The following is a 23,538-nucleotide window of genomic DNA, read 5'->3' as shown; positions in this document are numbered from 1 at the left end:
TGGATAAATAGGTCTAGCTAGTTGGACAACTAGATTAGTGGTGCCTGGATTAATAGGTCTAGCTAGTTGGACAACTAGATTAGTGGTGTCTGGATTAATAGGTATAGCTAGTCGGACAACCATATTAGTGGTGTCTGGATTAATATGTCTAGCTAGCTGGACAACCAGATGAGTGGTATCCGGATTAATAGGTCTACCTAGTTGGACAACCATAATAGTGGTGTCAGGATTACTAGGTTTAGCTAGTTGGACAACCAGATGAGTGGTGTCTGGATTAATAGGTCTAGCTAGTTGGACAACTAGATTAGTGGTGTCTGGATTAATATGTCTAGCTAGCTGGACAACCAGATGAGTGGTATCCGGATTAATAGGTCTACCTAGTTGGACAACCATAATAGTGGTGTCAGGATTACTAGGTTTAGCTAGTTGGACAACCAGATGAGTGGTGTCTGGATTAATAGGTCTAGCTAGTTGGACAACTAGATTAGTGGTGTCTGGATTAATATGTCTAGCTAGCTGGACAACCAGATGAGTGGTATCCGGATTAATAGGTCTACCTAGTTGGACAACCATAATAGTGGTGTCAGGATTACTAGGTTTAGCTAGTTGGACAACAAGATAAGTGGTTTTTGGATAAATAGGTCTAGCTAGTTGGACAACTAGATTAGTGGTGTCTGGATTAATAGGTCTAGCTAGTTGTAAAACAAGATAAGTGGTTTTTGGATAAATAGGTCTAGCTAGATGGACAACTAGATTAGTGGGGTCTGGATTAATAGGTATAGCTAGTCGGACAACCATATTAGTGGTGTCTGGATTAATAGCTCTAGCTAGCTGGACAACCAGATGAGTGGTATCCGGATTAATAGGTCTACCTAGTTGGACAACCATAATAGTGGTGTCAGGATTACTAGGTTAAGCTAGTTGGACAACCAGATGAGTTGTGTCTGGATTAATAGGTCTAGCTAGTTGGACAACTAGATTAGTGGTGTCTGGATTAATATGTCTAGCTAGCTGGACAACCAGATGAGTGGTATCCGGATTAATAGGTCTACCTAGTTGGACAACCATAATAGTGGTGTCAGGATTACTAGGTTTAGCTAGTTGGACAACCAGATGAGTGGTGTCTGGATTAATAGGTCTAGCTAGTTGGACAACTAGATTAGTGGTGTCTGGATTAATATGTCTAGCTAGCTGGACAACCAGATGAGTGGTATCCGGATTAATAGGTCTACCTAGTTGGACAACCATAATAGTGGTGTCAGGATTACTAGGTTTAGCTAGTTGGACAACCAGATGAGTGGTGTCTGAATTAATAGGTCTAGCTAGTTGGACAACTAGATTAGTGGTGTCTGGATTAATAGGTCTAGCTAGTTGGACAACCATGATAGTGGTGTCAGGATTACTAGGTTTAGCTAGTTGGACAACCAGATGAGTGGTGTCTGGATTAATAGGTCTAGCTAGTTGGACAACTAGATTAGTGGTGTCTGGATTAATGGGTCTAGATATTTGGACAACTAGATTAGTGGTTTCCCGGATAAATAGGTTAAGCTAGTTGGACAACCAGATGAGTGGTGTCTGGATAAATAGGTCTAGCTAGTTGGACAACTAGATTAGTGGTGTCTGGATTAATGGGTCTAGATATTTGGACAACTAGATTAGTGGTTTCCCGGATAAATAGGTTAAGCTAGTTGGACAACCAGGATAGTGGTGTCTGGATGTATAGGTCTAGCTAGTTGGACAACCAGATTAGTGGTTTCTGGATAAATAGGTTTAGCTAGTTGGACAACTAGATTAGTGGTTTCTGGATAAATAGGTTTATCTAGCTGGACAACCAGATAAGTGGTGTCTGAAATTAATAGGTTTAGCTAGTTGGACAATCAGATTACGTGGTGTCCGGATTAGTAGGTCTAGCTAGCTGGACAACCAGATAAGTGGTGTCTGAAATTAATAGGTTTAGCTAGTTGGACAACCAGATTACATGGTGTCCGGATTAGTAGGTCTAGCTAGCTGGACAACCAGATTAGTGGTGCCTGGATTAAGAGGTCTAGCTAGTTTGACAACTAGATTAGTGGTGTCTGGATTAATAGACCTAGCTAGTTGGACAACCAGATTAGTGGTGTCTGGATTATAAGGTTTAGCTAGTTGGACAACCAGATGAGTGGTATCCGGATTAATAGGTCTAACTAGTTGGACAACCATAATAGTGGTGTTTGGATCAATAGGTTTAGCTAGTTGGACAACCAGATAAATGGTGTCTGGATCAATAGGTTTAGCTAGTTGCACAACTAGATTAGTGTTGTCTGGATTAATAGGTCTAGCTAGTTGGACAACTAGATTAGTGGTGTCTGGATAAATAGGTCTAGCTAGTTGGACAACTAGATAAGTGGGGTCTGGATAAATAGGTCTAGCTAGTTGGACAACTAGATAAGTGGTGTCTGGTTAAATAGGTCTAGCTAGTTGGACAACCAGATTACCTGGTGTCTGGATTAATAGGTCCAGCTAGTTGGACAATCAGATTACGTGGTGTCTGGATTAATAGGTCGACCTAGCTGGACAACCAGATTACGTGGTGTCCGGTTTAATAGGTCCAGCTAGTTGGACAACCAGATTACGTGGTGCCTGGATGAATAGGTCCAGCTAGTTGGACAACCAGATTACGTGGTGTCTGGATTAATAGGTCGAGCTAGCTGGACAACCAGATTACGTGGTGTCCGGATTAATAGGTCTAGCTAGTTGGACAACCAGATTACGTGGTGTCTGGATTAATAGGTCTAGCTAGTTGGACAACCAGATTACGTGGTGTCTGGATTAATAGGTCTAGCTAGTTGGACAACCAGAATACCAAGCTCTGTATAATGTCGAACACGCACACATGTTAAATCAGGTCAAACAGAAAAAGATCAGGTTAGTAAAACTGGAATCACCCAATATGTTTTTAAATGATCGGAAACCTTAAAACAAGCCGAATTCACAGTAAACTCACTGACCTTGACCTGCCAACTCTTGGACACACACACCTTATGATTAAGTCCGTAAAACACAGTTGCCGTCGGGTTCAAACAAACAAAACACATAAGATAATGGCTACTTAACGACTTAATTACCATAAATAGGAATCATTTCTCAGTCGATTGCCGTTCTAGGTATACAGCCTTCGGCTTTGGATGTGTGATTGTTTAAAATTGAGTGTGCCGCATTTCGTTGCACTACAGGGTTAACCAAGGTTGACCGCTTTTGACCTCGTACTTTATATTTTTCAGAGGACTTTCGTTTAAATATCCGTAGTCAAGTAGTGTCAACACTTGTCTATTAATATTTCCTGTCACAAGATCACATCTAGCACACGTCCTATTATTTAGAATGACCATAAACGACATTTTAAAGTGAAGCCAATGATTGTAGCGCCTTTGATATACACTTTCTAACTATATAGATCGTTTTATCCTCAATTGATCTGTTAGATCATGTCATGGGGTGATATATAAGAATATCAATAAATCTCCAATGAAACGTATGTAGTATACATGTTTATCATTTCGTGTAACATATCAATTTCAATCTCCACAGATTATGTCTACAAGACAAGTTTGGTTTATATGGCGTTTGCGGGAAGCGGGATGTTTAAAATCATCATAAATATAACAATTAATACTTTCATATTCTTGGATGATCATTTATCTAAGTGAAACTTCTTTCATTATTTTGAGCTCTCAGTTATACTTTTTCTCTAACCTCGGACAGAGATGTCCCACGTCATACTCAATGCAAGATCTTTCTATCTCGTCCGATTTGTCTTGTACCTTCACGTGACATTTCGCAGAAATTTTACACTGCGATGTATTCATCTGCACGTTAACTGCTTGAAATTGACAATCTGTATTTTAAATGTTCTGTTTTGTCGTTATATGTATAGTTTTTATATTGTTACTTATTTGATGTTGTAGATCAAATATAATCTACACTGTGAAATACGTTGTCATCTATGTAAAGACGGACTACATTTTTACGCGGAACCATTCAAATGTAGCCTAAGAAGTGAATAGGTCATTATCATTTGAGTCCCAAGACGGGATAACTGTAGTTTTTAGCAAAATTGAATATATTTTTTTCGAACTAAAAGATCAGAGAAAATAAATCAATTTCCTGTAACTGAGCAAGATCGGGTTATCTCAGTCTCGGGCTAAGATTATGTAACATCCAAACCTCGGCTTACGCCTCGGTTAAAATATTGTTACAAAATCGTATCCCTCGAATGAGATGACCCGATCTCGCTTAGTTACATGTAATAGATTTTATTAATCTAATCTGAATCCATTTTTAGTTTTAACATTTTCGAATCCTGCATGAAATTTGTATTGTGCTAATTAACAGTTCGCTAAGCTGTAATGCAGAGAAGGTTTCCACACGCTCTGAGTGTCATCCGTAATATATTAAAGAACGCAGTTAAAAGTAATGCGTTCTATTGCACTAGTTATAGTTATGACGGCAAAGAAGAACCCCCTTAACCTTAAATATTATTGAGCTACAAAACGGTAATAACTTATTCAAAGTTACCTCCCCTGCCAAAATATTAATCTCTCATTTCCTTGCAGTGTTTTTTTTTTAATAATTCCTCGGGATAACAATATTTGTTAAGTGTATCATGATTGAAAGTGTACCTGGTACATAAAAAGTCCCGAGTTTCATACCTGTGGTTGTTGTTTTTGTTTTTGTTTATTTTTATTTTCAAATGCTCAAAATCGAACAACTTCAATTCTGGAAAAGAATGCATTGCGAAATGCGATTGTTTTGCACTTTAGTTTGGTTTGATTTGTCTGTGTTGTACGTCCTATTAACAGCTGTAGTCATTTAATGACGTGCCAGGTTTAAGTGGCGGAGGAAAGCCGGAGTTCCCGGAGAAAAATCACAGACCAACGGCCAGTACCTGGCGACTTCCCTTCGTACGCCTCGAACCCGCGACCCAGTGGTGGAGGGATAGTGTTAACAGAATTTCAGAACAACATAAAAATGACTTAATGATTCTAAACAAAATACAGTTTATTTTGATGGTACTCTGTACTTTATATAATAACTAATGGCCCGTCATGAGTGACTGTAGGAAATATAAGTTTGGATAAACTTGACTTTTTTTTAATCATCCTATTTTATCTGTGCATATTTGATCTTACAATGATTCAGATTGTATCAATGCTTTTTACCTTTTGCAAAGTCATCACTTTTTTCGGTATTTCTGTTTTGTGCATGTACCTGTACCTTACTGAGAAAAGCATCTCCTTTTTCGAAAGAGTTCCACCCTTATACACCATTGAAACGAATTTTATGAACAGAAACACAAGAAGATCTTTCTTTGTCTATTTGTAGGTGTCGTCTTTCTCTCTGAAGGACAAAATAACATGGCTGGTACATGAACCAATCAGAGCGAAAAGAAATCCACACCCCGTTCGTTCACTATTTACCCCTATGTATAACATGTCTTAGATGTAATCTTTTATAGAATGTTTTTCATTGTGCGACGACAAACTGTTAATCATATGTTGTGACTCTGGGATGGGTTTTTTCCCGTAAATTGTATTACCAGAAAGTATGGACATCTTATATCAGGTGCGTTTCATTTTTAAGGTGCAGCATCGTGTTGTGTTGTTGAATGGATCTGATGGTGGTTTGTTAAGTAGGTAATGATAAAATTCTACGAAAATATGATATGAATTTATGCTGGGAAATGTTCACATAGAAAATGCTTTCATATTCACAAATTAAAAAAAAGAGTGTACCAGATCTAGAGCGAGCAACAATTTAAATTTCAAAGACGAATATGTTTTATCACAAATCTTAATTATGTATACATTAAATTTAATTATATTTATTTAAATCAAAGGACGAAACATTTGTACACGTCCCATGTAAACACGTATTAGACTTGTATACAGCGTACGTCTTGTCGAATATATATATATAAGGTAGATAAAGGTAAGATACAAATATGGTCACAATTTAATGTAAACACAGTCGTTAAGATCTACATACAGGAAAATATCTACAGAATTCAAGGAATGCGGTATAAACTAGGCCAAGCTGAGAAATAAAGTAGGGTGATTTTGTCCTTATACGGATTTCTCATATATAGTGGGTTGAGTGGTTATAGTGGTACGTCAAGATGCCGATTTCCGGCTGTTGTGTATCAGCGGGAAGTCAATGGTCCGACGTACGGCTGTCCCCTGAAAATAGGGACATAGCACGTGAGGGACAATGCATAGATGAAAGATCAGGATGAGTGTGTATTCTTACATCATCCGTCAATATACACAACGGACGGTAAACATTTCCTCTCACAATAAACACCAAGAGTCAATAATCTAGATCAATTCGGTAATAATATATCCTGAACAACGTGCATGCAACAATGGGTTTTATTATTTCTTTTCCTAATTTTTATTTGTGTATTTGACTAAAAAAAAGTTGTCGGGTATGTCGGTTTGACAGAGACTTAGATACAATGGGCGGTTTTACCGTGTGTGTTGAGTGTATGTGTGTGAGGGTATAGAGTGTCGATATAGTCTAGTATGATACAGTTTATGGACAGGCGGGCGTGTATAGGGAAGCGTCGCCAACCCGGAGTCATCGAAGTCAACGTCAGGCAGTACAGTTGATGCTGAGGCTGAGAAAAGGCACGCGCCATGGTAAGTGTAGTGACATTTGACCCTTACAAATCTTAAGGTACAGATATATATATATATAACCTTATGACGTGTGTGTGTTTTCTGAGGTGTGAGCAGTCGGCCAAACATATTTGGGAGGTTTAATGACACACATTATAGACACAGATGTAGTATTCTGTGTAGATCAGGGGGGCAGACTATACGCAATATGTCTTTAATCACATTTTATATTGCAAAAATTTGTGTTATTTCCAGATAAAAGATTATTTTCGAGTGGTGGAAATTAGGCACTTCTAACTCGTTAAGCTTGTAAGAATGTGAGTTTAATACAAAACAAGAGCGGGGGAGAGAGTCTCCTTGCCTTGGAATCTGTCGGTGCGTGCCAACACGTGCTTGATGCGCATACCGTAGTAACCCTAACGATCTTACTATCTGCAACACTTTTTTCACCTTTGGTCTCGTGTTGAGCCGACAACTTCACATCGAACTATACTCCAAATGTTTGTTTGTTTTGCCCACGTAGATGTCTGTCTTTAACATATCTCCTACTGATTTCGGTAATCTAGCTGGTTCTTAGCTTTTAGGCATAGTAGCGCGAGATTAAGTAAAACGCACGCCATTAGTGTGTTCGTTTACATTGTGCACGTATACATGTGAAACACGCAATTTGTACATGTATCTGCGCGCATGGTTTCGATATCCATTAATTCTTGATGAAACAAATGATGAACAAATGTGTCAATACAAAAATATGTGCATCAGTTATGAGGGAGATAACTATGCTGTATAGACCATTCAGCGTTGTATTAACCGTAACATGTGTTTATAGGTGTATCATTATGACAGAGGAGTTTCTTGATGTGCTTACATAATCATCTCTCTGCAGTGGAATAGCGTTACCAGACGAGACACGTTTGTTTACCTCTATTACTTACATACATCACGGAAATATTGTTCTCACTTACTCATGTATTTGTTATTTCTACAAGAATTCCAGCAACATTCCCCAAACACTTATACACACACATACAATATCCTCATACTTTCGGTTTAGATATATACAGTTTGTAAAAAGTGAAATTTGTTTAGTATTCAATACACGTAGTTTGGCTATATCTAGAATGTTCTCATCAATGTGTGTTAAATATTCTCGGTAAATGCCCAGATGCCGGACACACGAGGTGTTAGTGTAAGATATGTGTAAGTAAAACAGGTTGAAGTAGGTAAATAAACATATGCCTAAATAGTCATTTGATATGCCGCCATTCAAAGTTAATAAGTCAAATCTTACTTGACTTTAAAATGTTTAAATTTAACACAGATTTAACTAAACCATCGAAAACACAGAAAACTGAGCCGATTAAAAGGGTTGGACGCTTAGAAAGGACCGTTCCCCCCTTTCCCTCCAATGAATAACATTGTTTATTGTTTTAAATGATTCGCATGGTTCAAAACGTGAATTCCTACCACTAGAAATCTCCCTGTTTAATTATTCCATAAAAAAACACCTTTCTTTGAACGCGATCTGTATTGACAGTATGTACGGTTGCATTAAATAATTCTACGGTTAATAAACTAACCATTTTTATAATAAATCGCCTCTCTCGATCAAAGGATCCACCTGGAGTGTGTTTGGACCGATCCTGATCAATGATCCACACCAGGATATGATCAGATGTAGTGGTTCTACAAATTCAACTCGCATTATACAATGTACGCCAGAAAACAATATTTACATACTCGATTACCATAGAGTTGCCAATCTCCTTTCCCCGATCAATCAGCAAATATTCAAATATATTCAACTGAATTTTCCGGGCAGCCAATCGTTTCAAGTAAGTCGGCTCTGCTTCAGACTATAGCCCTCGAGGTTGGCCGTAGCTACCACGTGCTGGGATTGATTCTGGCACTACTTTCGTTAAAAGATAAATTATCTAGTGTATCCGAAAGTTGTAACTCTGTAATGTTGTAAAGGGCTGTAAGTGCACTCTTTCCCGATATGCTATTTCTACATATGTTTCGGGGCACGTTAGAAATGCGTTTTCATTCTTTTAGCATTTAGTACTACTGATTGATGAGTCCTTAAGGGACAAAATGACCAGATGTGCAGAAAATGGTTGCTTTGATTTGGCTTCCTGCATCGACTGACCATCTTTTGAAAAAGGTGTTTCCGTACTTTTAAGTGAGCATTTCAAACGCTTGAATTAACAAGACGTCGTAGAAATATTCTTACATGTGCTAATGTCTTGAGATTTTCAGAATCAATCCGGAACTGTGGGCACTTTCGAAAAGTGCCGATGGTTCCCGATTGTTTGAGAAAGTGAGGAAATCGGAAAATATATATTCAAACATCTGTATAAATAGGATAATTAAATCTCTGTCGCCATTTGTATCGTATGATATAAACGTCATACTGTTGCAACTGATAATGTCGTAACAATGTCTGAAATGAGAGCATTATCACGTGATATTGGATTTAAACAGTGACGTAATCCAGGCGAGTTCCGTACCTGTAAACGTGTACTCTGGAGTGAAATTAGTAAAAAAATAATAATAATAACTGGAATGTATCCAAACCGCTGCTTTCAAAGTTCAGTAACATTGCTAAGATATCGGTATCAATAATTTGTTGAGGGATCTAGTCTACCTCGAGATTCGAGTACAGTACGATTACTTAAATGTGATCAACACTTCAACACTCGTATGTTTTTGCCATCAGTCAAGCCTGGATGGGGATATTTTGATCGATCCTAACATTCGTCGCCGTCGTAGAATACTAATGTAGTCTTAGAACCCGACCTCATGTTATCAAAGGGCAATTTCCTATGAGCATATATTTCTGCCGATTTCGTGGCGCAATGGAAACCACGGAAAATTCATTCTATGTCAAGTTTTGAAACAAAAAAGACACACTATTTAGTTTGTACCTATACAAAATTAATCGATATTCTGAATGTGACACTTCACATTTTTTATTATCTATTAAAGAACCGGCAATTATTCAATTTGAATGTCTGACATTCAGGGTACGAATCGATTAATAAAAAAACCCAGATCGAAACAAGCGAAACGAAATTTGCAGGTTCAAACTATGTTTTGATTCTTTTTATTTGATTTTGATTTTATGTCCTGGTTTTGTTTTTTGTTTTTATTACCCATGTGACCTAACGCGCACCATAGAACATATATTATGTTTGTTCCTATACCCCATCAAAATGAAAAACAATCCTTATGTGTACATATCGGTCTATAAGTCAATGCCAACTGTATAGCGACCTGTTTTAGATCCTGTATAATATATACATAGATCTATGGATTGAAATCAGTGTTTTCAAAAAAACAAAATATTCTGTTTCATCAAAGTAAGAATTTATTACGATTTTCATGTGTTTAATTTGTATGTTTTTATTTTGCAGGCTAGTCTCGACGACATCACACCGGAACGGTTGGCTGGTAAGAATAATGTTTTGCATTAAACATGTATATATGTGTATGCATGTATTTTTTTTATATTTTTTTTAACAATACACCGTAAAAATATAATCATATATCTTAAAAGAAAGATTATGTTGTACTGTATCAAAAAAATATGAGATAACGGACGAAATACATTACATACAATCATTATGAGAAGTTTTTCCCAAAGGGACCGGATTTTATATGATGATGTGCATATGATGTTGACTGGTCTGTGTTGTTGATGCCAACTATATTCCTAGTAAAGCCTAACGTCAACTAAATGTTTGTTTCCTGTAATGATCTCGTGTTTTGCAATGCGGAATGAGAAGCTCAAAATGACACTGATCTCAATGCATTCATAGTCCTATGAAAATAAGAGTAAAATACTGTAAATTAGACAATCTATTTGAGAGTCTGTTCTCAACATCAGAAACTGGAAACGAAATTAGGTGGAACAGATTACAGTTTAGATATAAATCATCGTTTCAGAATTCAAAATAATTCACCACAGGTTATTGTAAATTTTACACCTTTAATTTAAACGCAGGTTATAGGCATTCATCTTTGTCAATACATAAAAGTGCAAAACGTTGACAATAAAACGATCGATTATTTACTGATCAAACACACGCTGTAACATTGACAAAAAAGTGTATTGACTAAAAACAACGTGATTGTAGTTGACTGTATCGGAGAGAGAACAGACGTACATATTGTCCCGTGTGTTCGTTATTGATGGTTCGAATATTTTTTTTTATATAGAAGCAGTCAGTCAGTGTTGGTATTCAATCTTAATTAAACGATTTGAGTGTCGACGCTTTGTTGTCAACGAGTTAAATAATCAGCATGCTTCGTAACGGTGTATGCAGAAGGTCTGATCTTCCGTCCATGTCTACCCATCCTCGAAATCAAGGGGTTACGCTTACTTTCGCTTCGTGAGTGCAACTCCTGGAAATCGTGGATGATGTCTTCCCCACGTACTCTGTACATGGATTGCTATGGACAGTTGGTAGGGTATCAGTCAAGGGGATTTATATATTCTCGACCATGTGTTTCTAAAGGAGTTCCACTAGCAAACTTATTCAGAGGAATACTGCTACATGTACATGTACCATCAGCGGAGGCTCTCAGTTCGAAAATTCTGCGACATTTTGTATTTCTTTCAAGAAGGCGAATTCTGTCTTTGTCAGCGAACCCAATGCAAATTGTCTTGTTGCCAAGATCAATGTAACGACCCTGCATTATACTACTAAGATAGACTTTGTCAGTGAAATCATCGCAAACTTAATTTCTTGTTACATGTTCATACTTTGTCATTGCGTAGAAATAAATGGCCATGTACCCTATTACATGTAGTTTGTCTTCGTCGGCAAACTCGGAGCTAATTTCCGTCTTATACTGTTGAAGGTTAAATCGAAATGCTTTATCTGCTCAGATTAAACGTTATCATCGTCGCCTTTTCTGTATTCAACAAACGCATCCGTATTTTTTGTTTATTTTGTTAAACGTCCTATCAACAGCCAAGGTCATCCAAGGGTGTGCCGCCATGCCTGTAATGCACGCGAGTTTGTGTATGTGTGTGTGCTGAAAGCGGTATATTAGTGCTTTTGCTTCCTTGCAATAGAACAGAGCTGATGCCGATTGTATAGTGCTACCTCACTGAAATACCCTACCGAAGGCACCTAGCCCAGCCCTCCATCCGGTCGCTTTTTACAGCTGAGCGTTAAGCAGGAAGTAACAAATACCATTTCTATAAGAACTTCGGTGTGTCCCTGCATGGGAATAACACACCTTGCCTTCCGCACTTGGACGTACGTTTAACCCAGGTTTTGCCTACAATTATCACTGGAATTCGGTGACGTGTAAGCACTGTATCTTTTTGCTTTACATGGGTAGATGCATGTCCTAACATTGATGTTTCATGTAGATATACACACGTACGTTGGATTTTCATGTCATTTTAATTTATTAGATTTTTAATATTTAATTAAAAATATCAGCATGCTTCTTATATCTAATTTTTCTCATACAGAGAAGCTATTTTAAATGCCATTAGATCAAAGCTTACATGTATCTGTAAAATATCAAGACATGTCTATAGCGATGCATTAAAGAATTGATCAAAAGTTTTCGTTTCTGAAAGCTCAAAAAATGTCTTTCTGAACGGCGGGATGCAAAGTTAATGTGTGGGAATCGACATAGTGTCGATATCAAACTGTGATTGAAATCGAATAATAAAACAGTACGCTACAAATAAATAATATACATGGAAACATCGAATCAGATAGTATGAAAGTTTCATATAGTGTCCGCATTTTAATTCCAAACCAATAAACAAAACTCTGACAGAGATGCGTATATATGTCTGACGAATTCGCTTCCATGCCCATTACTGACGCCAATGTTTACGTTTGACCTGGAGCAAAGATGTCGATAATGAATAAATAAACTAAAGATGACCCCTCACGGTGGATATATATATACATATACACCATGTAAGCTATGTACAATGTACATACATAACGTATCCTAAACCAGAGAAACGCCTTGTCGTAACACCATTCATTACGTTCTATGGTAACAGCATGAAATACACTCTTTTATGAGTTAAAACCTCCATGTGCCACAACTTCTTATTAAACGTTTTTTTTATCATTTCAAAACGACCTAAATCCTCTGTTTCATATTTTCAATATATTTTATACATGTTGAAGCTTATGTACAGATTTTTTCTAGAAAGAATTTTAAGTGCATTACAACATTCGTCGTTGAACGAAGACGATATAGTTAAACAATCGGGACAGTACATTCTGATAGAGGTAAAATGTCAGAGATATCGCTTAGAAATGTGACAGTAGCCAAAACACTTTGATATTAAGACACTTTTTGAATGCTATCTAAATCTTTGTCATTATGAACAGATGCTGCTCATCCTTTTGAAACAACTGCTTTCATCTTCGAATCAAAAGGTTCCCTGCGTTCGATATATCTATCTTTTCCATACACCTGTTGCCAGAGCGGGACCCCTGGATTCTAAGATATCTGGTTTTATTTTCCCTTGTACTACATGTACTTTTGTTCATACTTTGCCCCATGGTTCATCGATTTCGTGTTCAAATCACGCTTTAGTTCATAATTCGATGATCTTATGTTCATACACGTATTGCAATATTGTTGAGTTAGATAATCGAATAAAATAGTTCTTACTTTTTATCGTAGTTAAGTTGTACTGGCTTTTTCTCTCTGCAGATTATAAAGAGACATTTGATCTGTTTGACGTGAACAAGGATGGGAAGATCACTCGGGAAGAACTGAAGAATGTTATGACCAAATTACGTCAAGATCCCACGGACGACGAAATTAGGGATATGATAAACGAGATCGACCTGGATGGTAATTAAAAAAAAAAATACTTTTATTTATTTACTGTTTTTTACAAAAAATGTTTAATGTCAGCGGAGTCATTCAGCTGACCTATTTCGATTAACATTTTCCCGTCGTCGCCCGCCGTGCGTCGTGCGTCTTCTGTAAACAAATATATTATTGACTTCTCCTCAGAAACCGTCTGCCAAATTTTGATGAAACTTTGGGTAATCATCAGCATGTGGTGGCGATTGCAATATATGTTTCGGACTCCCTTTCGGGTCAAGGGAGGGACAATAAGGGGCTTTTTCAAACTATTTGGAAGAGCATTGCAATGATTCACTGTACATGGAAGAAATACTTTTTTTTTTAAACATTAGTTAGGCGATGATTGGATTGGACGAAAACTATTTTCACCTCTGGTATTATACTTGTAAATGTCGGTAGTGGAACTAAATGATTGTATTCGGCAAACGCCTTTCTCAAGAGATTACCAGCCATTTCCCTGATAGAGTTTCTCTTAACTTGCAAGTTTGTTTACCCAGGTTAAAAGTCTACCAATTAATAAGACGAGCACAAAACAGTTTTAAACATTTTTAAAAGTGTGTTGTAATCAATATATTCATACTAAACACCTCAATATTTATACCTGTTGTTTTGTTGAAATCATTTGAGACGTGTAAGATTTTTCTGTTGTACATTGTTCGCATAGAATATATCAATTTACGGCTATAGACACAGAATACAATCTGCGAAACCGTTTGATTGACTACTGTATGAATAGCATGAAGGGATACAAGTATTTTTATGACATATTTTATACAAAAAAAGTCTTCTAGAAATATGTTCACAGACAAACTGACGATAAACACATAACGGCTAAATTATAATATTAAACGTGCTGTACGTGTTTTTAACGTCTTAGAGACTTTAGTAAACAAAACAACAAACCACAAAGAAACAAATACAAATTAAAGTTACTAAAGGGATAATGCTTACATAACAGCCATATACCTAAAACGACAACATCACAACACACTAAAACACGTCAAATCTGTTACAACTTTACAAGTCAAGTCCAGTCAAGACAATTTTGTTTATGATAGTGTCATATATCACAATTACATCGTACACGTATATAGTTACACAGTATAAACACATATAGTTACATAACAGGAATCAATCATCTAAATGTAAAAATATATAGACCATATCATCATTTTGTTATGAACAGCTATAATACGTAATATATATTAATAAATTAAAATAAAATATTACATGTTCCAATCCAGAGAGCAGAGCGTTTACATGTATGATTGGACAAACCCTTTCCCACACCCATTTATCGACGTTTGTGCCCCAAACCCACAAACACAATTACAAAAATCGTGCACCTGTCCAAATGTAAGTACATTATAGTATTGAGTTTTAGGAAAATGGGAACCAGAGAAAACAGTAGTCTCCCTTTGGCTATCTGTAGCTATCTACCGCTTGGCGCAATATATACGTGTACTATGCATTTCAAGACAGACCATTTTGACTTACATTTCAATCAATCTTTTGTTGACAGAAAATGGAACGATAGACTTTACTGAATTTTTAAACATGATGCATAACAGTTCTAAAGAGGATGCAGAGGAGGAGTTTCGAGAGGCGTTCCGAATGTTCGACAAAAACAACGACGGGATGATAGACGAACAAGAACTACGAGATGTAATGACAGCCCTTGGAGAAAAACTGACGGACGCACAGATAAAAGAAATGATTGTAGAAGCTGATCTGAATGGGGACGGTCTCATAAACTACCACGGTAAGGGGGTGAATCAGGGGGAGGGAAGGGGGCGGGGGCGGCGGGAAATGTCTCCCAGGGTTCCTTGCGCCCTGCTTCATTCATCTCTTTAAACGACCCACAGGCTACATTAATATCATTTGACCTCGAGATCATAGTCATTTTTATCGTCCACGTTCACTATCCCGCCTCAGACGGAAACGCTACGCAAATGCTATACGGAAACTGTACGGATGACGCGTGCTAAAGGGACAATTTAGTGAAGTAAGTGTTTTTGATTACCGGAAAATCAAGTCGATACTGAAAAACTATATCTCCTAACGAAACTTTACGTAGTTGATAATGACCCGACATGAAGCCAACGTCCAGTGTGGTCAGTTTCATCTTTTGGGGAGGACAGTGTCAGTTATGTGTCTGAGTTCACACATAACACGTTCTTTAATTTACACAATACATCGCAAGTAAGAATTATAAATATCATAATATATACCTTTAATCATATATTTCTGTTCACATTCGGATTTGAATAAAAACGAACAGGTTCAATTAGAGCATTCACGCACTGAGAGTGTGTCTCAGGGAGAATTTCAAACCGCAGAAAGGACAATATCAATAGATCACTCGATCATTTATAACGATGTTTGAGCTTAAGATGATGATGGAAGATGATTTTGATTTAGAATAAATGCATGTACTTGTATAACAGAGAGGCTAGGTGAATAAAGCGAGATGTTACCTTCTCTCCTCGGCTGAAATTCACCGACAGCTGACGCTAAATTGTAAGGCTGTACAGTTAAGGATTTCTCCATTACGGATTAAAAACGCCAAGAAAACATTGTCTCTTGTCAATTTCTCGCCATGAATTGTTCAAAGGGAGTATCAAAATATATTATCATGGAGAGTTTTGTGACAAAGATATTAAAAACCCTACTTCACTAAATTGTCCCTTTAAGATTGGTTCGTTTGAGGAAAGGATACTATTTTGTAAATTACAAAATCCATGTCAAATCTTAAACAAAACATAAATAGCCACACAACACAGTAGTACAAATCTTGTACGTTTCAAACAGTGCCGAAAGTATCACAGCTACAAATACACGGTTAACTGTTGGAAAACGATGTTTATAAACTACATGTAATAATTATATGACAGATACTCTTTATGAGTTGTTCAACTCCACGAATTCCATTGTGTTTCTGAACCTCCCTGTCGTTGTGAATTTAGGCTTATAATATATCACCATATCACGAAGAAAACAACATGGAAAACAAAAACACAAAGCAAATGTTTGATATACATACTGCGCGTGATCGTTTGCTCATATCTATTTCAACAAAAGTCATCCGATTATAACAATGTGATGAAAACAACCATATTTATGACATACAGATGAAATCAAAACATTGTTAATTTTAATGTGCGAAAAGGTTAAATGATTAGTGTATCACACACCACGTGCAAGAATTTCGAAATGCCGTGTGGCGTTTACAGAGTAGTCTCGTTCAAACAGACGCTTGATCACTTGTGACTGCATGCGTAGCTTGCGCAGACAACAAGAGTCCGGTTGAACGAGACTATTACAGAGGTGAATGGACGGGCCGCAATACATTCTGGGGGAGATTGAACGGCGGGCCTGTTCACTACATGGCAGGGAGGCGGTGTTTGGACGCAATCGGAAGAACAGTATTACGGGATCTTATGATTTCAGGTAGAATGACATAAAAGGTGAAAGAAGAATGCGTCGGGAATCAATATTTGACGGGAGTTGCTTCCCTTTACTCCATCAACACTACACTTTAATGGTATTGAAGTATCCATGTTTCCCCAGTATTAATGCGGGAAGGATTTTTGAGTACCAAACATAGATAAATTTAACACAGAGGGCACCACTCAAAGTGAAGTTTTCTATATGTATTTCCGTTAATATTATATGACTATTATGTTTTTTTGCAAATCTAGGCGCAAAAAATAAAATGTCAATGTTATCATTTTGTTTAGTTACTCGACCGACCGATCAGAACGGTAAATACGTGGAATGTTCTGAATATAATTCCGAAGTGCAATGTTTCCGGAGCCTTTTTTGCGATTTTTGTATAATGTAAAATTGTGTGCTATTTCATCCAGGAATAACCTTTAAACTAAACTACATAACATATTTATACATAGATTATTGACAGGCACATAATATAAGAGAAATCAAATAAAAATATGAGTTGTCTCCCTTACCATGTTTTTTTCTTGTTTATTTTAGAATTTAAAATGGTGATGACATCGAAATGACAATGGATCGAGGAGTAACAATAAGACTTTATTAAGGCGTCCTTTCACGGAATAGGTAACCAGCGATTTTCCAGGCGGTATCCACGTCTCCATGAGTTTGACTTGTGAGAACTGGCCCAAAGTGACCTGCTTTTGGGCGGAAGTGACGTCGTGTTCTCGTTATAGGTGAAATTGCTACTGATAAATTCCTTTATTAGTTTTTCTGCCTTTTGGATATTATTTTACCAGGGGTAAATCGTCTATCAGACAACAAATTGTAAGCCTTTGTTTGTCACGCGATATAGTTTGTTAATGGATATTTTGGACATTTGACCATTGCGTACTCTTGTTTCCTTAATTCCTCTTGTGATATTCCGTGTTTAAGCAAGACACGTTATGATCTATTTATAGCACTCGGCACTTGCAATCTAACTACCTTTTTTCTCTCTTGCATTAACCGGTGCTTCAGTGTACCTCATGTGTTTATAAATCACGTGATCAATATTTTTTGTGTAAACCTCACTCATGATAACGAACAGGAAACTTTATGAATCTCGTTTACTTTTTCTCAACCATATGATGCTGAATCGTATAGCCCCTTCGTACAATATATCGGGATTGACCAAGTCTACGACATATTCTACGGGTACATGTTGAGGAGTTGTTTAAGACCGATGCGTTTTATGTCACCGCTGGTGTGGATGGCTAGGGGGAGGGGTGGGGGAGTTGTTACCGATGTAAGCACCTGTGATTCCCCCAACCCAACATATCATACGTCATTTTGCCACATGTTACTCATTTACATATTTATTTTCTTTGTCATCCTTATCATGTTTATATTACCGGATATTTTTATATAAATCCTTAATATTATTTTACATGTTAATCCTAAATACTGTCTTATCTTCATAAAATTCTTAATTACGAGTTTCACAGATCTATTAATTCGTATACTCCAATGCCTTATATAAACCCTAGAAAAGTTCCGAAGCATTGATTCGTCACATGTTCACTTTATTGTTTATACAGTATATTACCTGAGGTTTTTCTTCATATAAATCCTAATTGTTTTCCTATCTGTATAAACCTCATAAATATTAGTATCACCAGCTCGATCATTACCCCTGGAGAAGTTCCGAAGCCTAATTGAATTCGGCTTCTTACGCCCTTTTATATAACTTCCGAATTGTTCCGAATGTCCCCCATTCACCATATTCGTGTGGACCGTTATGGCAGCTGTTTATCATTATTCGCACATTTCCTTTTTTTATTTGTAATAATACTGAGCTAACAATTTTCAATAGTTTAGATCAAATTGGAAAGAGAAAACATTCGAATTAGTTCTGGTCGGAAACTCAGCACTAGGGTTAATATGTAGAAGTAAGTTCATCTTACGGCCTCATCATTCTAATATATATCTCGAATTGTGCTATTGTATGTATTATAAATTATGGGTGATTTGTACAAATGTGTATGAAGTTATCAATGCATACCCGAACAAGTGTAAGTGGTTATTTGATTAATACAGCCAAAGGAGATCCGAACGTCCGTGATTATTACATCTGTGTCCATAAATATATCAAAACTATATATATGTATCTTTGAGGTCATAGATATGTTTGATGCGTGGAGATCAAACCCTGTTACTTAGCCCTATCTCCAGGACCTCGAATTCAGTGGGTTTTTTTTTTTTTTTTATATATATGAATAAAACTATTTGTCCATTTATTATTGATTATGTTTTCCTTTACATAGGTACTAGTTCATATAGATTGCAGTATTTGGTGAGATATAACGCCAGCACAAAACATTGGGCGACCAGGAGTAATTTCTCCTTTTCCTCAAATTTTCTGTGTGCTGATTTGATACTCTTTATATATTTTCAAAAAATGTACATTTACAGTGCACGGGAGTGCACGTGTAACTTGTATTTAATTCGTTTCTATGGTACGTCTCAATTTCAAATAAACACAGATATTCGGAAAGATTCATGGAAACTAAAGATCACAATAAGTATGAAGAGTAAGTCAGGGTAAGAAACAAAGTTAAGAACTGAGTGAGTTAAGCTAAAAACCAACCCAATGGAATGTTCGAAATACGTAATTTCAAAAGGAAAACTAGAACAGGAATATCCTAACAACGTCTAAAAGACGATGACCAACTGGCTCATATTGTTTAAAGCAACAGTGAAAGGGCAACAGTAAGGACCCTCAATTTCTGCAGTTTTTTTTATAATAGACCTAAACTGAGACATACCTAAGCTCCCAAACAAGCATATCGAAAAACAATTTGTCAGTAAAGAAATTAGCGAAAAAGAAATTGCTAAATTAATCAAAAGCCTTAATACAAATAAATCACAAGATCCAGATAGCAGACACTTAAATATTAAATAAACTTGAAACTGTAATCACTCAACAAATCAAAATACTCGATATCGGAATCATACCCCACCCTACCCCTGTGTGTATATAACCTTATCATTATACAAATAGGGATAGAGTACAGGATTTTTTAAGAAGGAACATAAGTGCTAAGCTGGCAACTACAGATGAGCTATCACGGGCGAATGTTTGGAAACAATTTTAAGGAAAATGATAATTTATGGAACATCTTACGAACAAAATCTTTACAGTATTCGGCATTTTGAATTTGTGAAAGGGAGCGCCACATTGCCCCTTAAAACTAAACGAGAGCCATTGATTAAGGTTATGGTATCCAAGTATTTTACATGGACTTCATCATCGCCTTTGACACTATTCCGCACAGAAGTTTAATCAGCAAATTGAAAGTATACGGATTGGATTGTCAGTAGAGATACATGTAGTAGGATTGACAAAATATGTTTTTGACTAAAGACGACAGCAACACTGTTAATTTTCACACCTCTGAGTGGAAGAAAGTAACTAGCAGAATGCCACATGGCAGTGTTCTGGGTCTTCCATTGTTAAGTTGTGAAAATAAATGATCTGCAGATGGAGTTGATTCGAACTCCCCACTGATGTGCTGATGACACCGACAGGCAAAAGGAAGATATTCAGATTGACCTTTGAAATATACAACAATGGTTGGACAAAATGCTTACCGAAATTGCTAAACGATCTGGAAATAACTAAATTATAACTAATTACTACAGAAATCATATACAAGCCGCCGTAAACAAAGCAATCAGATGAGCATAAGCAAGTGTTACCAGTTCGTGACGTCACACAAAATGTACGTATACATGAACTCAGTCACATCCACCACTAACATTAATATATGCGAGACGTTGGCACAACACGACATTTTTTCGCTCCCTCCCCTCCCCCTCCCCCGCCCCACCATCCTCTACCTATCCCGACCCCACTTCCTTGTACCCTCCAGACAGCATTGTATCGGAGTTTCTATAAACGTCCGTATACATAAACTGCTCACGTACGAGGTCTCGTAGATTTTGACAGCTATGTACATTCTTTCCAATAAAGCAGCACCGATCACAAATATACAGACGCTGTGTTAAAGTCAATGGAAACAGCTGTACTGAAACCCTGTGTACCACCAACATATGGGCTTTCGTACAGCGACATATACTCGGGTCTTCCCCCCTGTACAACACAGTAGTGGATGTTTCTAACGTTTCTGGTGTTTCCAGAAAACGGATGACAGCGACAAGAATTTTTCGTTTTTCAGATGTTGTCTATGAGCCCATTGATGGTGCACGTACGTTCAGTTCGGGATTCCGAAACTGACGGTCAAACAAATCGAATCAAAATCTTGATACTTACAAACGTAACAACACAAATGAACACGTTACATGCCACAACTCTTTAGTGTTGTACCCGCTCTGGGACAGGGATTTTTCAAATATCCGTCAGCACAATTTTGCAGACAAAACCCTGCAATTTGATGTTAAAAAAGAAAGAATTTTCGTCAATAAATCAGAATAACGTATCATGGTTTATTTTTAAACGAAACGAAATTCTTACATTATCTTCAGAGCCGCTAATCAAATGTTACTTCAAATCCTTTTGATACCTGCTTTTGGTTTCCAAAATATCTATGACAAGTTTTATTAAGCAGATCATTAAATTCCTTTACTTTATCAGTTAAAAAATGTTTATATCAATACCATTTTGGAATTCCTAAGGATGAAGGTAACACCAACATGTGATACATCGTTAACGGGAACAGAATGCCAAACAATGAATTACACTGCATCAAACAGCTGTTCCGTCCTTCCGGGACTCACCGGTGATGCTATGGGGCTAAAACAATTGAGTTCTAAGATTCGAGGACGATTTGTGCCATGTGTTAATAATGATATTTGTCTTATCAATGCATAGTATTTAAAAAACAAATTGTTTTGTTTTAATGTTATTTACTTACACCGTAAGGACCTAAAAACAAACGTACTTGTAGGCTGCATAGACATATCATCAAAGGAAGTTCCGATGACTACGTCTGGGTGGTATACGTCTGGTGTGTCTCCTTCAGCTGTTCACGAAAACAGAGTTATCATCGATCGGCGTCGTTTAATATTGATATTTGTAGCAGGAAAGTTGCAACATGCTGACATGTTGATATATGTTCCAAAAAACCTGCCGAGTATTTACATATACTGTACAGAGCGGAGACATCCATCTCTTTGTGTTATGTCTGCGGGACCTATCATGATTACCTTCCGTGACCTAACATGTCGGGCTACCAGTTTTGTGGCATTTTTCTACTGTTACACAATGCATGTACGTAAGATTAATTTGATTTACATAAAGTGTCAGTAAGGAATCATACCCCACCCTACCCCTGTGTGTATATAACCTTATCATGTGTTTATCTTGTAATATTCCGTGGCAGCGTTTACCTGTATTTTACGTCTGCTGGATTCTCCATGTGAGAAATCTATCATCATTTCTTCGCGTGTTATAACAAATGCAGCAGTTTACATCTAATACATATGTTTATCGGGTAGCTAAGTACTTAAAGTGCTACAAGTTTGCCCTGGTTAAAAGTTAAAATTATTTCATATCAAACAGTTTATCATCATTATTATATAATGTATCAGTATTATATAATGTATCAGTATTATATAATGTATCAGTATTATATAATGTATCAGTATATTAACAGTATTTGTATGGAGGATTTCGTTGATGACGTAGAAGACGCTTCCCCTTCCGGAACACCTGAACATGTATTAATGAAACCGTTCTCATGCTCAATCATGGATTTTATGCTCGAGCAAAATTTCTTGTTCCGGTTATTAGATATTAAATAAATTATATTTGGTAAATAATTTGGAAAACAATCGAAAAGACGTAAAGTCAAATACTGTTAAAAATAAACTTTGTGATCCTTTGACATGATTTAAGTAAGTAACAAGAAAGCTGTCTTGAGCACAGCAGTCATGCTTGACAATGAGAACGGTTATATGAATGAGGACCCTGGTCTGATTCTATTTGTACTTTGCAAGGGTTTTTATTTCAATTTCTCCCTTTGTTCATATTTTGCCCTTGTTTTATACATTTTGAGTTCGGCTCTCTTGAAAACACTTCGGTATTCTCTTCATTAAATAGTATATAATCTTTATTCTGAAATAGACAACTAATGCCTTATCCTACAATATATTTACTCTGTGGTAGTTAACATAAAGATTTATAACAGCACTCAGCTTTTCACCTACGAAAAAGAGAATGAATTCAACCTTAACTATATCGAAGAGGGATTAAATGGTAAAGAAAAAGAAAAGTGATAGTTGCGTTTAAAATTTGTTATAATAACGAGTTTCGAAGGTGTTTTAAATGAAAGAAAATACATACAATACTATTGTCGTCCTTATGCCGAATTTCTTTTTGCGTTGTAAGCAAAAATACAACTTGAACTGGCCATGGTTTATATATAGCTTTCTCGATTGAATCGAAAAAGATATGAAAAATCCTGACGAAAACGCTTCAATAACCAATCAAGTGAAAATGCTAATAAACTTGGTTTTGTTTTTGAAAAGTGAAATTACGACATATAATTAATTTCTTATA

At 36.7% G+C, this 23,538-nt stretch overlaps 1 protein-coding gene across 1 annotated transcript in view; it reads left to right on the top strand.

Moving 5' to 3' along the window:
* LOC110440567 (calcium-binding protein LPS1-alpha-like) overlaps nucleotides 1-17,909 on the top strand; it is a 59,525-nt gene extending 41,616 nt beyond the window's left edge. Inside the window, exons 9-12 of the mRNA XM_021483710.1 lie at nucleotides 10,073-10,109; nucleotides 13,365-13,508; nucleotides 15,049-15,288; nucleotides 17,520-17,909. Coding sequence (XP_021339385.1) covers nucleotides 10,073-10,109; nucleotides 13,365-13,508; nucleotides 15,049-15,288; nucleotides 17,520-17,548 — 450 coding nt within the window. The 3' untranslated portion in view covers nucleotides 17,549-17,909. The remainder of the gene's footprint in view (nucleotides 1-10,072; nucleotides 10,110-13,364; nucleotides 13,509-15,048; nucleotides 15,289-17,519) is intronic.
* Nucleotides 17,910-23,538: the final 5,629 nt, after the last annotated feature.

The sequence above is a fragment of the Mizuhopecten yessoensis genome, unplaced genomic scaffold (genome assembly GCF_002113885.1).
Source record: "Mizuhopecten yessoensis strain PY_sf001 unplaced genomic scaffold, ASM211388v2 scaffold11185, whole genome shotgun sequence".
In the NCBI taxonomy this organism is placed as follows: Eukaryota; Metazoa; Mollusca; class Bivalvia; order Pectinida; family Pectinidae; genus Mizuhopecten; species Mizuhopecten yessoensis.
Note: the sequence above shows the minus strand (reverse complement) of the source record. Positions and strands in the feature narration are given on the sequence as shown.